This window comes from Macaca mulatta, chromosome 5, assembly GCF_049350105.2.
Source record: "Macaca mulatta isolate MMU2019108-1 chromosome 5, T2T-MMU8v2.0, whole genome shotgun sequence".
Taxonomy (NCBI): Eukaryota; Metazoa; Chordata; class Mammalia; order Primates; family Cercopithecidae; genus Macaca; species Macaca mulatta.
This window is the reverse complement of record NC_133410.1, coordinates 98240131-98254277: the sequence shown is the minus strand read 5'-3', so window position 1 is coordinate 98254277 and position 14147 is coordinate 98240131. Positions and strand designations below refer to the sequence as shown.

Below are 14147 nucleotides of genomic sequence, written 5' to 3'. Positions count from 1 at the left end.
TAGTATTCTGTGAATTTTATGGAGATTCACTTCATTATAAGAAAGGCATATCCACAGATCTTTTAAAAATAATCCCTTTTGCATCTTTGGCTCATGCTCAAATGGCTGAGGGATGATGCTTTTAAATTCCTAGAGGCCCTCTGATTTGATCGACAAGATCTGTGAGGCACACCCTTCATAACTTGAAAGGGACCTTTGCCTGACTGTATAATACCAGCTTTTGATCTTTCTGAGATTTTAGCAAAAGGATATACAGTCACACTCTCAACTTTTTCTATAGAGCCTGCTTTCTTGACAGTGAATTTCTTAATTTTAGTGTCTTTTCTATTTGGAGAAGCTGAAAATTTTTAAAATCATGTCCCCTTTCATTTTTGTATAAGTTCTCTCAATTTCTTTCTCTTTCTCCTCTTGCATTTTACTGTAAGTGGTAAGAAACTAGGTGGTGCTTTCAAACCATTGCTTGGAAATAACGTTAACCGTTTATCTAAGGCCATTGCTTACAAGTTTATCTTGTCACATAACTATGGGATACAATTTCCCTAAGTTTTCTGCCACCATCACAAGGGTCTCCATTGCTCCAATTTCCAGTAACATATTCCTCATTTCCTTCTGAGCCCTCATTAGTGGTGTCCTTAAGGTCCAGGGGTCAGTTGAGAACTGGTTCAAGGCATTTTAGCCCTTCTCTATGATGCTGCCCAGTCTCCTTCCACTACCCAGTTCCCAAGCCTCTTCCACATTTTAGATATTTGTTACAGCAGCATCCCCTTTCCTAGTACCAACCTTTGTATGGTAGTGTAACAAATTACCACACATTTAGTGGCTTAACACAACAAACATTTGCTCACAGTTTCTAGGGGTCAGGAATATGGGCACAACTTAACTGAATCCTCTGCTCTTGATCTTACAGTGCCAAATTCACGGTATTAACTGGGTTGCATTTTCATCTAAAGACTTGAGTTTGGGGAATGATTTGCTTCCAAGCTCATTCACGTTGTTGGCAGAGTTCATTTCTTTGCAGCTGCATGAGTAACCACCCTAGCATCTTATTGTGTTCTTATGGCTGTAGCCCCCCTGAAGTCCCATATTTCCCTGCCACATGATCCTCTTACAGCCATCTCACAACTTGACTGCTTATATCTTTAAGGCCCATGGGAGAATCTCTCACGAGTTGCATCCATTGTAACATAAGCATGGGAGTGACATCCTATCACCTTTGCCAAATCGTATTAATCAGAAGCAGGTCACAGGTTCTATCTACACCCAAGTAAAGGGGGCCTTAGGGTATGTATCCCAAGATAGTCTAGGAGGTTAAATACTATCTCCTAAAGATATCAGGTCATAATCCCTGGAATGTGTAAATGTTACTTTATTTGGAAAACAGACGCTTTGCAGATGTGATTAAGATAGGGATCTTGAGATATAAGGATTATCCTGCATTTTTGAGGGATAGGGGAGTGGACGCGAAATGCAGTCACATGTATTCTTATAAGAATGGGGTAGAGGGAGATTATACACATGTAGAGAAGGCCATGTGATGATGGGGCAGAGAGAGATTTGCAGATGCTGGCCCTGATTAAAGATTGGTGTGATGCACCTGTAGTCAAGCAATGCTGGCAGCCACCAGAAGCTAGGGGAGGCAAGGAACAGCTTCTCCCCTAGAGCTTTCACAGGGAGTATAGCCCTGCTGACACCTTGATTTTGCCCCAGTGATACTGATTTTGTTCTTTTGGCCTCCAGAACTGGAAGACAATACTTTCTGTTGTTTTAAGTCACTTAGTATATGGTAATTTGTTACAACAACCTCAGAAAATTAATACAGATAAGTAGTAAACGAGACCTGAGTGGTGCTTTTTAAATGTATTTCTCTGGTTATTCAGTGAAGCTAAGTATCTTTTCGTAAGGTTATTAACTATTCTGCAACATTTCAAACTCATGTCTTTCATCTCTTTTTCTTTTGGACCTATCTATTGATTAGTAGGGATTCTTTACATAGTATAACTACTAATGTTTGTCAGTTATACATGTTACTGCAGAAATGTACCTGTAAACTATCTTTTTACCTTGTTTGTGGGGTATTCTGCATTCAGATATATTTTCAACTCTTTTTATTGTGAAAAAATTTAAGTACATTCAAAAGAAGAGAGAATAGTGTAATAGACCTTCCATGCTCTTGTCACTTAGTTCAACAATTATCATTATTTTTCCCCAGAAGGATTCATTTCTACCTTTAAGGTTTGTACTTTTTGTGCATTATCTAAGAAATCCTTAAATAAAGACTGTGTTCCTATTATTTGTGTGGCTATTTCTGTTGTGAAAACCCTCATTCTTTTTTTACTTTTAAATAAATATTATGTATAATAATTTTTAATATATTCAAAGCACCACTGGCCTCAGTATTCATCTCTATCGTCTTCCTGAACAGCCTATGTTTTTCTTATTCAGCCCAAGCTATTGATTCAGAACTTGGGAACTCTCCAATTGCTCCAACAATGTCATGCATGTTACCATAGAGCTTGTTGAAAATCCCATACATCCCTATAAGAAGGCTAATTATTCAGGAGATTTCAAAATACGAGTCTGAGTCAGCTAGCAGACATTGTTGTGTTTACTAAGTAATTCCTCTCTTTCCCTTTCTTGTTTCTAGTGTGCCACCTGGGCTTGAAGGCATGAAGGAACAGGACCTGTGCAACAAGATAATGGCTGCAATTCTAGAAAATTATAATACCCTGTTTGAAGTAGAGTATACAGAAAATGATCAACCGAGATGCGAAAACCTGGCTAGGCTTATCATAGTAAAAGTAAGCAGCTTGGTTTTTAATTTTCAGTATTGCTGTAATTTTAGACAGAAGATTTTATTTAATTCTTTCTCATAAAAATTCCGTATGAATATAACCCTCAGATTATTATTCCTATGTGTAGTGAGTTCTTCTTATGAAATCTATTATTTCAAATGTTTATTATATTGAAATATAGCCTTATAAGATTCAAGAATAATAGCAATTTTATGTTTTCTTGTTGCTATAAGGTCGTCTCAAAAATACCTGCATGAGCCCAGTGCTCTGGTTAACTGGCCACACCACCCTTACTGCAGAAGCCTGATGTTACAGCAGGAGTAAGTGCATATGGCTGTGATCAGGAGTGCTAGCTTACTAACTAGATGGCAAATTCCTGAAGACAGTATTACTGTGTCTTTTTGTCTCCTTTGTGTCTGGCACAGTTTGAAGCTCAACCTCAGATTTTAAGTCCCATATATTAGTTTTTGGTAGCAATCATCAGTAAAGGAGAATATTTTGAAAACCTATAAAGGAGTCCTTGACAATACTATCTAAGTCTTTTTATACATTGGTAATTTTATAATATACCCTGTATATATTAGGTAAATGCCTGTAGGTCTCCAAAGACCTAGAATTGAGAATCAGAGGGTAAACATCCAAACAAATCCTCCAGATATGGGAAAATAAGGAAGCCATCTTATTTCGTCCTCATTTATATTGAGGTAAATGATGATGGAGCTGGTATGAGATATCCTCAGGAGGTTTCTTGAAGATTATCAGGTTTACAGACCATAACATACTCTTTGCTGATTCATATAGCAATGAATGATAAAATCAGAGACACTTGGTTTGGGCACTTAAAGGAATGTTTTCATCTCTTCTCCCAGTTGAGGCTATGACTTTGAAGAAAGGTTAAAATGGTATGAGTATCAAGTAGCATCCTACGAAAGGATCTAAAACTAGATTTTCTAGTTTGCGCAGTTAAAATGATAAAATGAGATAATTGGAGACTATCAGTTGTAAATCTGAGTTAGAAGTAAAACAGTAGCTGAAAAAAATGTCAGCGATTCACAAGAGAAAATAAGAAAACAACATTACTTCAGTCTTGCCTCAGAAAAGTTAAAATAAATAATTTTTTAAATAGAAAAAAACCCCCTCAAGTTTGTTCCTCTGGTGCCTGTAGTACTTTGAAAAGGATCTCTTTTTAAAATGTTAAAAGGTAATGAACTTTGTTTCAGCAGCGTCTCTCAATCACATATACCCCATAAATATGTACGACTACTAAAGGACCCATAATGACAATTAAAAATAAAAAAAATTAAAAATCTCTTATAAACAATTTTTAACACTCATACCTTTTTACTAGGGCAGATAAAACAATAAGGTGAACCTGAAGTATAATGGAAATAGATAAATATAATCTTAGGCAGGGCGAACTTGCTGAGATAAAACTAATTGCTGGAATATGCCATTGGGAAGTTGATATGGTTTGGATGTTTGTCCCCTCCAAATCTCATGGTGAAATGTAGTCCCTGGTGTTGGAACTGGGGCCTGGTGGGAGGTGTCTGGACCACGAGGGCGGATCCTTCATGAATGGCTTAGTGCCATCCCCTTGGTGACGAGTGAGTTCTTGCTGTGAGTTCACACGAGACCTGCTTGTTTAAAAGTGTGTGGCACTTCTGCCCCTCACTCTTGCTCCCACTCTCGCCATGTGACGTGCCTGCTCCCCTTTGTCTTCTGCTGTGATTGTGCGCTTCCTGAGGCCTCACCAGAGGCAGATATTCTGTACCTGCTGAACCGTGAGTCAGTTAAACCTCTTTTTAAAATAAATGACCCAGCCTTAAGTATTTCTTTATAGCAACACAATCAGACTAACACAGGTGTTATTTGCTGTGCAAGTAAAATAACACCTGTTGAGATCTGTGGAAGAGTGCCCTGCTTGGAAATCCTTGAGTGACTAGGTTTAAGGCTGGTGGAGAACATGGTATGAGACTATAATATAAGATATAATTCTGTGGGAACCAAATACAGACGTCTACAGTAGATGAAGAAGAATATAAAATGCTGCTCTTTTAATGTAAGTTTCAGATCTGGCCTAGAGGCAGATAAATGTCATGATTAGAAACTACGTTTGTAGTCTCTGGAAGTGTCATTCTGCCAAAGCAGAATTTTGATGTATTTTTTTTAACTGATCTTGCTGATAGTCTCTTCTTTGAGAAAGTAGAGAATGTGACAAGGGCTGTGATTCTCTGGACTTAATCATAACAAGTAAGGATGAAATAGAAGTTATAGTAGTCATTTTAAAAGGATATGCCAATGCCATTTTAAAGTACATAGTAATAAAATGAGAATATGTTAGCCACATTTAGATATGTAAATGTTGACAATGCTTCGAAAACAGACTTTTTTGAAAATTATAAAGATCATAGAAACATTAGATAGAAACTAAAAGGTAGATGGGTTTAAAAGAAATTGAGACTCTCAGAATGAAATCATTAATATACTGAAAAAGAAAAAAAATGAGAAGGTAATTAAAGAAAAGTGTCTTTCTGTTCATTTTTTCACATGAGTTCAGTTTTTGGAAAGATGAATATAAAGATAGGAAATAGGCACAAAGTAAATGATAAATACCCAAGAGTGATAGGGACATAAAATATATGAGTTGAGAATAAGGCAAGTCTCATGAAAACAACTTAGATATAGGGCTTTTAAGTGGGGAAAAGGACTAAACATAAACACTGAGATACCTTCTATATCCCAGTTTGGAGAACAGAGTCATAAAATGTTGAATGAAGTTTCTTATATATTCTTGCATGCATGCTAAATGGAGATTTGGGCCCAGAGAAATATATTTGGTTGTATTTGGACCTAGATGAAGAACTTTGACCAGAGTATTGGAATATGGAGTCTTTTTCTGTCGTAGGCTGTCAAAGCCTAATGTCTGTTTCTGTTCAGCTGATTATGGTCAGTAGCTGCAAAATTGATCATGGCATCTATAGCACATTCATCAGCCTCACTTTGAGACAGACTTCCTCTGTCTGAAGGCCAAGGTAATGATAACGGGAAAAGTTTTATCATTATGACTTCCCGTTCAACTTTGCTTTCCCTGCCATTCTTTGGGAGTGAACCTAGGTCTCTAGAGTTTTTCCAGATTCTGCAATGGTTTGACCATGTTGACCAGATCTAGTTACCCCAGTGAAGGAAATTTTGGATAGACCTCTTAGCACTGTGACATTTGGAGAAATATGATAATGTATATGTTGGCCCTTGGCATTTTAGCCCCCATTTTGTTGAATTTGGCAAATAGTCTTCACAGTCAGTGGTCCACAGTTATGGCCATCTCTTACTTCACTTAAGATGGAGGTTTCTTTTCTCTCATTCATTATTTTTGTTTTTATAGGTTTCAAGAAGGGAATTTACATAGAAACACTTTTATTTTGTCAGAATGAAAGGTCAAGGCTGTATTTCTGAATAACTGGGTTAGGAGAAGCACATCTTTCCAGTAGGCATCTAACAGCCACAGTCTAATTTCTCCAGCTGCAGGATAATTCTAGATTTTCTCTTCAGAAGGTGTTCTAAATCTAGACATTAGTGAAGCCCCATTCAAGAATTAACTTAATCATCCAGATATTTACATACACAAAATTTGGTGAGAAAAGTATGGATAAAATAATGGACCATGAACTATTAAGTTGAATTCATTAAATCCAAGTATTAGTAATTATTCAGTGCCTAATAGGAGTAATTGTTCTAGGTACAGTGAACAATAGATGAAAATCTCTGCCCTTATGATTCTTATATTCTAATGGAAATACAATAAACAACAGCCAATAAAAAAAGAAAAGAAAATATGTAGTATGTCAGATGGTGATATATTCTGTGAAGTAAAATAAAGCAGGGCAAGGCAGAAGTAGAGGAGTGGCATTTGCTTGTTTAAATAGAACAGTTAAAATGCTTCATTGACAGGAAGACATTTGAGTAGAGACTTGAAGGAAGTGAGGCAGCAAGCCATGAAAACACTTGAGAGAAGAGTATTCCAGGCAAGGAGAAGAGCAGTACAAAGGCCTTGAGATGTGAATATACCTGGTCTGATGAGCAGCTGAGAGGCCAGTACAGTTGGATTGCCATGAGCAAGATGGAATTGAAAGGAAATGAGGCCACAAAGGAAACAAAGGATCAGCAGATTGTGTCTATTGATAGATCATTTTGAGGACTTTGACTTTTACTCTAAGTGAAGCTATTAGTCAGTATTAAGCAGAAGAGTGCTATGTTGTGACTTCTGTATTAAAAAGATTACTAGGCTCTTGAGAGGGATAGACAGAAGTAGGGCAATCTATTAGGAATTTATTACAATAGTCCAGGTAAAAACAATGGTAAATTGGGCATGGATGATGGTAATGAAAGTGATGAGACGATCGGAAGGTAAGCTAGGATGTGCAACAGCAATACAATAGGAGTTATTAGAGACTGTAGTTAGGCAGGCTAAAGAATGTTTGAGGCAGAAGTAGATGAGCAAGTAAGCTAGAAGAGTAGGGGCTGAAAACAGGAAATAGGAGGTTTGCATTACTGATTTTGGAGGTTGAGCTATCTGGAGTGAAAATAAGGCTTAAGTTGTGTTTATGAGCATGAGGGACTAAAGTGAAGGAGAAGAGAAAATTATGGGAAAGGCGATGATAAAAAGATGGGAGATAAAGATATTGATGGTTTGTCCTTATTGACCCTGAATTTACCCAGAAGGTTGGCAGATATTGAGGGGTTCAGGAGTCTATGAGCCTGGTTTGTCTGGTTGTCCTGTTTGTGTATAAGTATTATGAATATATGTAATAGGGTTCATGCAAACCTCATATATATGCATACTATAAAATAATGTGATTAGCATATTGCTAAATATCTATCTAGAAATATCTAGATGAATATGAACCTATTCCAGATAAACATGTTATAGGACTTTATTAGATAGTGTTGCTATTGCTCATTATATCTTTTGGGATTTTAAAGTTGTCTTCAGAGCATATATATGTCACTCATATACCATATTTTTCTGTGTATCATTGGACTGGGAAATCTTTGTACTTTAATGCTTTGATTGTGGGAAGTGAGCAATAGTCATTTTGACCTATGGCATATCACTAAGTTGAGGAGTGCTGATTATATGTTAACTTTTGGGTTTAAAATTTAAATCTGGCTATAAAATAATTATGTTGATTTTCTTATGTGACTCTTAAGCAAACTCTCAAAACAGTTACTAACAAATGCGCTGAGGAAAGCAAAATATTAGAATGACCTTCCATAGTGATTAGTTCGAAGGAAGTGCTCACATTAATATATGTTATGGCAAGTTTGACCACAAAGCTCATTTTTTTATATATTTGACTTTCAGGTCAAAAAATTAATATTGTTTATGTAGAATCAAAGTCACTTACCCTATAAACTGATATATCACAGAAACTTCCTAAACCATTTCCCATATCTTTTTCATGCTCAAAAACATGGCATGTCTCTCCATTTTCATTTAGTGCCACAGCCTAAGCACAATTAACTTCAACAAATGTTTGTTCACTTTTTTCTTATTTAATGCAAAACTACTCTGTGCAAAGCTCCCTACTAAGTGCTGGAGTGCTTCAGAAAATAAACAAGACATGTCCCTGTCCTTGGGGGACCTTATAGTCTATAAGAAACAAAATCAGTGTAGGAACACAGGGGCAAAAGGGAGAATAGGGCCTTATACCAGACATTGTGCCACATTCTTCTATATATGTACCTCATTTACTACTGACAGTAACCTCTTGAAGTAATTGATCTTAATACTGGTTTACAGATGAGTAAATATAAGGGTAAATTGCTCAAGATTACACAACAGTAAATGGCAAAGCTGGGTTTTGAAATCAAGAAAGTACTGATTAGAAGCGAAGTAGAGAAATAACCAAAATCTTGGAGACTTAACTTAGGCCATCAGTGCCATGAGCTTTCATACGTGCATTCATTTAATGAGTATGTACTGTAGGAACTTAGTGTCAGTGTCAGGAAAGCAGTTGAACTCTGTTCTTCTGACTCCTATATGTCTTCACTATTCCTAACCTCTTGTGTAGCCCCTCAAGAATATTACAAACTTCTGAGCAGCAGGGGAATTATAACAGGAAATAAAAGATGTTTTTGGTTTTTTGTTGTTTGCTTCTTTGTAATCTGGTTGCACTGTCTCTCCTTTTGTGTAGGTAAAGTGAGAATGATTAGCTTGTACCCACCAAAATCTATGTTATCATTTTGAGCATTTATGAAACTCAGAGGTAGCACTTATTTAGAATTCATTTCCTCCTTTCTTCCGAACAAATCCTTGTTTTGATCGTGAGTTATAATTTTTAGATAGATTCTGAGTTTGGAGGTTAAAAAAAAGTTAAGTGATGTATTTTTAAAACGCAGTAATTAAATAGCGTGGCAGATCATAGAGTTGATATTAAGATGGCTGAATAGACCCAGGTAGTATATGTCTCCTTCACAGAGAGGGACCAGAATAGTAAATAGATACATTTTGAACAGATTGTCTAGGAGAAGACACTGGGATTCCCTAGAGAAGAGTTGGGAAACACCAGAGATAAGTAAGGAGAAGGTTTGAGGCAGCCTGCATGGCCAGGGACTGACTGAGAGCCAGGAAAGGCTCCTGGATGTGGGGAAACAGTCAAACAGAAACCCCCAGGGCTCCACATTCTGAAATAGGCTTCTATAGTTTTGGATATGGGAAAAACTCTCAACCCACTAGGGCCTTTAGCCTGACATATGAAGCTCCAGAAAGGGAACCCACACAGAATCCCATAGGCATCCAAGCCTAGAGCAGACTCATCTGGATACCAATTTGAGAGCAACCTAGATACCAAGCATCTACAGATACAGTTGCTGCCACCTCATTGCTCCAAGGAGAGAGAGGGGAAACAAAGCACTCCCATGCACCCATGGGAGGGTCCCTGCCACCCTGCTGTGAGCTGTTGAGACTGAGATGTGAGTAGACCGTACTCACAGCTTCTTGTCCAGGCTCCTTGCCTGAGAGGGACCGCACTCTTTCTGGTCCCAGGCCCAAGGCACCATTTTGAGAGTTTAACACTAGGCTGTGCCTCACCATTAAGCCAAGTTTGAGGCAACATGGCTGTACCCATCACCTAGCCATGGGAAGGACAGGGAAGAGCAAGCTCTCCTAAGCTTAGGACAATACATATCACCTTGCTATAGGCGGCTGTGGGACTGGAGACTAGGCTGCCCCATTCGCTGTTGCTTTCAGCAACATTAACACATACCACTTGGGGGCCAGTGGGTTGCTCTACCACTGCTATGCCATCACCCACACCACTTCAGATGCCTAGGACCTTAAGAGCCCACTCACACATGTAGCCCAACAGTCTCACAACTAGCTTCTATGAAAGCCATCAGGAGGCCCAAGAATCAGCCCTCCAGGACCCACTAATGCTGGATGGAGCAAGCTAGAATAAGCTGCTCTGAGACCTAAAGACAGGGACACTTACTCCATTGCTGCCACCACCAGGGCTCAAATACAGGCTTAGTTGATGTCCAAGTCCCCAGCAGAGCTTCACCACAGCCTCACCTAATAACTACTCTAAGCCACCTAGGAAATCACAGATACCATTGACCCTGTGTATGGCTGAGTGTCATACAAAGATTATACTACCTCAGGCGCCCAAAATCAAAGCCAAAGTATGCTACTCAACCAGAAAAATACATCTACTCAAGAGAAAAATACAAAAATTCTCCCCTACAAAATAAAAATGGGAACAGGTGACTACTACACCAGATGTGTAATTATCAAAGAAAGGACATAAAAAACATGATAAAGCATGGAAATATGACACCACCAGAGGACACAACAAGTGTCCAGTAACAGATCCCCATAAAAAAAAATTTCTCAAAATGCCAGATAAGGAATTCAAAATATTGGTTTTAAAGAAGCTCAATGAGATGCAAGATAATTCTGAAAACTAGTACAAAGAAATCAGAAAATCAACTCAGGATATGAATGTGAAACGTACCAGGGGATTGATATCTTTAAAAAAAAAAAAAAAAAAAAAAAGAGTTCAGTGGTTTACCTCTATAATCCCAGCACTTTGGGAGGCTGAAGCAGGAGGATCACTTGAGCATAGGAGTTCAAGACCAGCTTGGGCAACATGACAAGACCCTGTCTTTACAAAAAAATGCAAAAACTAGCTTGGCATGGTGGTACACACTTGTAGTCCCAGCTACTCAAGAGGCCAAGTTCGGAGGATCACTTGAGACCAGAAAGTTGAGGCTGCAGTGAGCTGTGTTCATACTACTGTGTTCCAGCCTGAGTGACAGAGAGAGATCCTGTCTCAAAAAACAAGGTAGAAATTTTGGAATTAAAAAAATGCATTGAAGCAAATACAGAATACATTTGAAAGCTCCAGTAATAGACTAGACCAAATAAGAAAAAGAATCTCAGAATTTGAAGGCAGGTCTTTTGAAATAATCCAGTCAGACAAAAAGAAAAAAAAAAAAAAAAAAAAGGAAAAAAAAGATGAATAAAGCCTTCAAGACATATGGAACTACAAAAAGTGACTAAACTTACAAATGATTGGCATTCCTGAGGGGGAAGAGGGATAAAAAAAAGCTTAGAAAATCTATTTAAGGAAATAATTGATGAAAACTTCCCAAATCTAGCAAGAAAGTTAGATATCCAGATATAGGAGTCCCAGCAATCTCCAGGAAAATACATTGCAAAAAGACTACACCATGGCATATTATATTCAGAATGTCTAAAGTAAAAGTGAAAGAAAAAATTTTCAAATTAGCCAGAGAAAAAAGTCTAGTTATCAATATAAAAAAACCCTTCAGTCTAACAGCAGACATTTCAGCAGGAACCTTACAGTCCACAAGAGAGTAGGATGGTACTTTCAAAGTGCTGAAAGAAAGAAAGAAAAAAAACTATCAGCCAAGAATTTTATAACCTTCCTGAATATGCTTCATAGATGAAGGAGAACTAAAATTTTTATCAGACAAGCAAATGCTCAGACAATCTGTCACCACTAGACTGGCCCTACAGGAAATGACCAAAGGGATCTTAAAAATGGAAATGAAAAGTTAATATTCACCATCATGAAAACACATGGAAATATGAAACTCACAGTTCTTATAAAGCAATCACAGAAAGGAGGAAGAGAGAAGAATCAAATGACAGCATGACAATTTCGTCAAACCACAAAGACAAAAAGAGAAAAAGAAACAAAGAATTTATAAAACAATTTGGAAACAATTAACAATATGACAGGATCAAAGCCTCACATATAAATATTAGCCTTGAATGTAAATGGATTAAATGTTCCACTTAAAAGATACAGATTGGCAGATTGGATTAAAAAGAAAAAGCAAATCCAAGTTTGTTTATATTAGATAAAACAAACTTTAAATCAAAAACAGTAATAAAAGACAAAGAAGATTTTATGTAATGATAAAGGGATCGATTCAGCAAGATATACCTTAGGAACCCTACACTGGAACACCTAGAGTCACAAAACAAATATTTCTAGGCATAAAGAAATAGACAGCAATACAGTAATAATGGGGACAGCAACAGACAGATCATTGAGACAGAAAATTAACAAAGAAACATTAGACTTAAGTTGGACTTTAGACTAAATGGACTTAGCAAACATTCACAGAACATTCTACCCAATAACTATGGAATATACATCCTTCTCATCAGCACATGGAACATTCTCCAAGATAGACCCCATGATTGGGCCACAAAACAATTCTTCATAAATTTTTAAAAATCAAAATTATATCAAGTATTTTCTCAGACCACAGTGGAATAAAAACTAGAAATTAATACCAAAAAGAACTTCAGAAACTATACAAACACATGGAAATTAAACAACATGCTCCTGAATGATCACTGGGTCAATGAAGAAATTAAGACAGAAATTTTAAATTTTTTGAATCAGATGAAAATGAAAACACACCATATGCAGGATACAGCAGAAATAGTGCTAAGAGGGAAGTTTATGGCATTAAATGCCTACATTAAAAAAATTAACAGCCTAACTTCACACCTCAAGGAACTAGAAAAACAATAACAAAGCAAACCCCAAGTTTGCAAAAGAAAAGAAATAATGAAGATCAGAATAGAACTAAATAAGAGATCCCCCCAAAATACAAAGGATCAATGAAATGAAAAGTTGGTTATTCGAAAAGACAAACAAAATTGATAGACCACTCACTAGACTAACCAAGAAAAGAAGGGAGAAGATCTAGATAAACACACAATCAGAAATGAAAAGGGAAACATAACAACCTACACGACAGAAATAAAACAAATCATCAAAGACTATTATGAAGAACTATAGGCTCACAAATTAGAAAACCTAGGGGAAATAGATAAATTCCTACAAACATACAACTTTCTGAGATCAATAAATAGCATTCCTGAACAGACCAACAATAAGTAGAAAAACTGAATCAGTAATAAAAATAATTCTACCAAGAGAAAAAAAAAAAAAAAAAAAAAAAGACTAGGACCAGATAGATTCACCAGAACAATCAAGCAAGATTTTTTTTTTAAAAGGCATCCAAATTAGAGTAGAGTAAGTCAAATTATCCCTGTTCATTGATGATACAATCTTTTATCTAGAAATCCCTAAAGGCTCCATCAAAAAACTCTTAGATTTGGTAAAGGCTCGAGATACAAATTTGATGTACAGAAATCAGTAGCATTTCTATATACCATTAAGGACCTAGCTGAGTACCAAATCAAGAAGGAAATCCCATTTACAGTAGCTCCAAAAAAAAAAAAAAATACATAGGAATGTATTTAAACAAGTAGGTGAAAGATCTCTATCAGGAGAACTAAAAAACACTGGTGAAAAAATAAAAAACTGTAGATGACACAAGCAAATGGAAAAACATCCCAGTCTTATGGATTGGGATAGCACTATTCACGATAACAAAGATAGAATTAACCTTGGTGTCCATCAAGGGAGAATTGAATAAAGAAAATGTGTGTGTGTGTGGGTGTGTGTACACATAGTAAAGGCCCAGACTTCACCACTGTGTAATATATGCATGTAAGAAATATGCACCTGTCCCCCTAATTATATAAAAATAAAATTTTTAATAGCATAATAGAGGGTTGTTTGCTTGAATTACTCAAATGGGCACCTTTTAGTAGTAGAAACTAATTAGATTAGCAAGAAGTGTAAAGCATTAAGTAATAAAAGTAATATTAAAAGTTACTTCATAGTTTGGAATGCTTTATGGCTCCAATTTTTAGATCATACACATATATTTACAATTCAGATTGCTGTTAATTTCTTCTCCCCAGACATTTTGTTTTATAGAGTGATTATAGGTAAACACTAG

The 14147-nt window shown here is 36.7% G+C and overlaps 1 protein-coding gene across 14 annotated transcripts in view; it reads left to right on the top strand.

The window, feature by feature from the left end:
* Positions 1-14147, top strand: part of FAM13A (family with sequence similarity 13 member A) — a 376873-nt gene that overhangs the window by 168455 nt on the left and 194271 nt on the right. For all 14 annotated transcript variants that reach the window (XM_078002003.1, XM_078002004.1, XM_078002001.1 and 11 more), the window contains one exon: positions 2645-2798. In XM_078002003.1, the coding sequence (XP_077858129.1) occupies positions 2645-2798 (154 nt within the window). The remainder of the gene's footprint in view (positions 1-2644; positions 2799-14147) is intronic.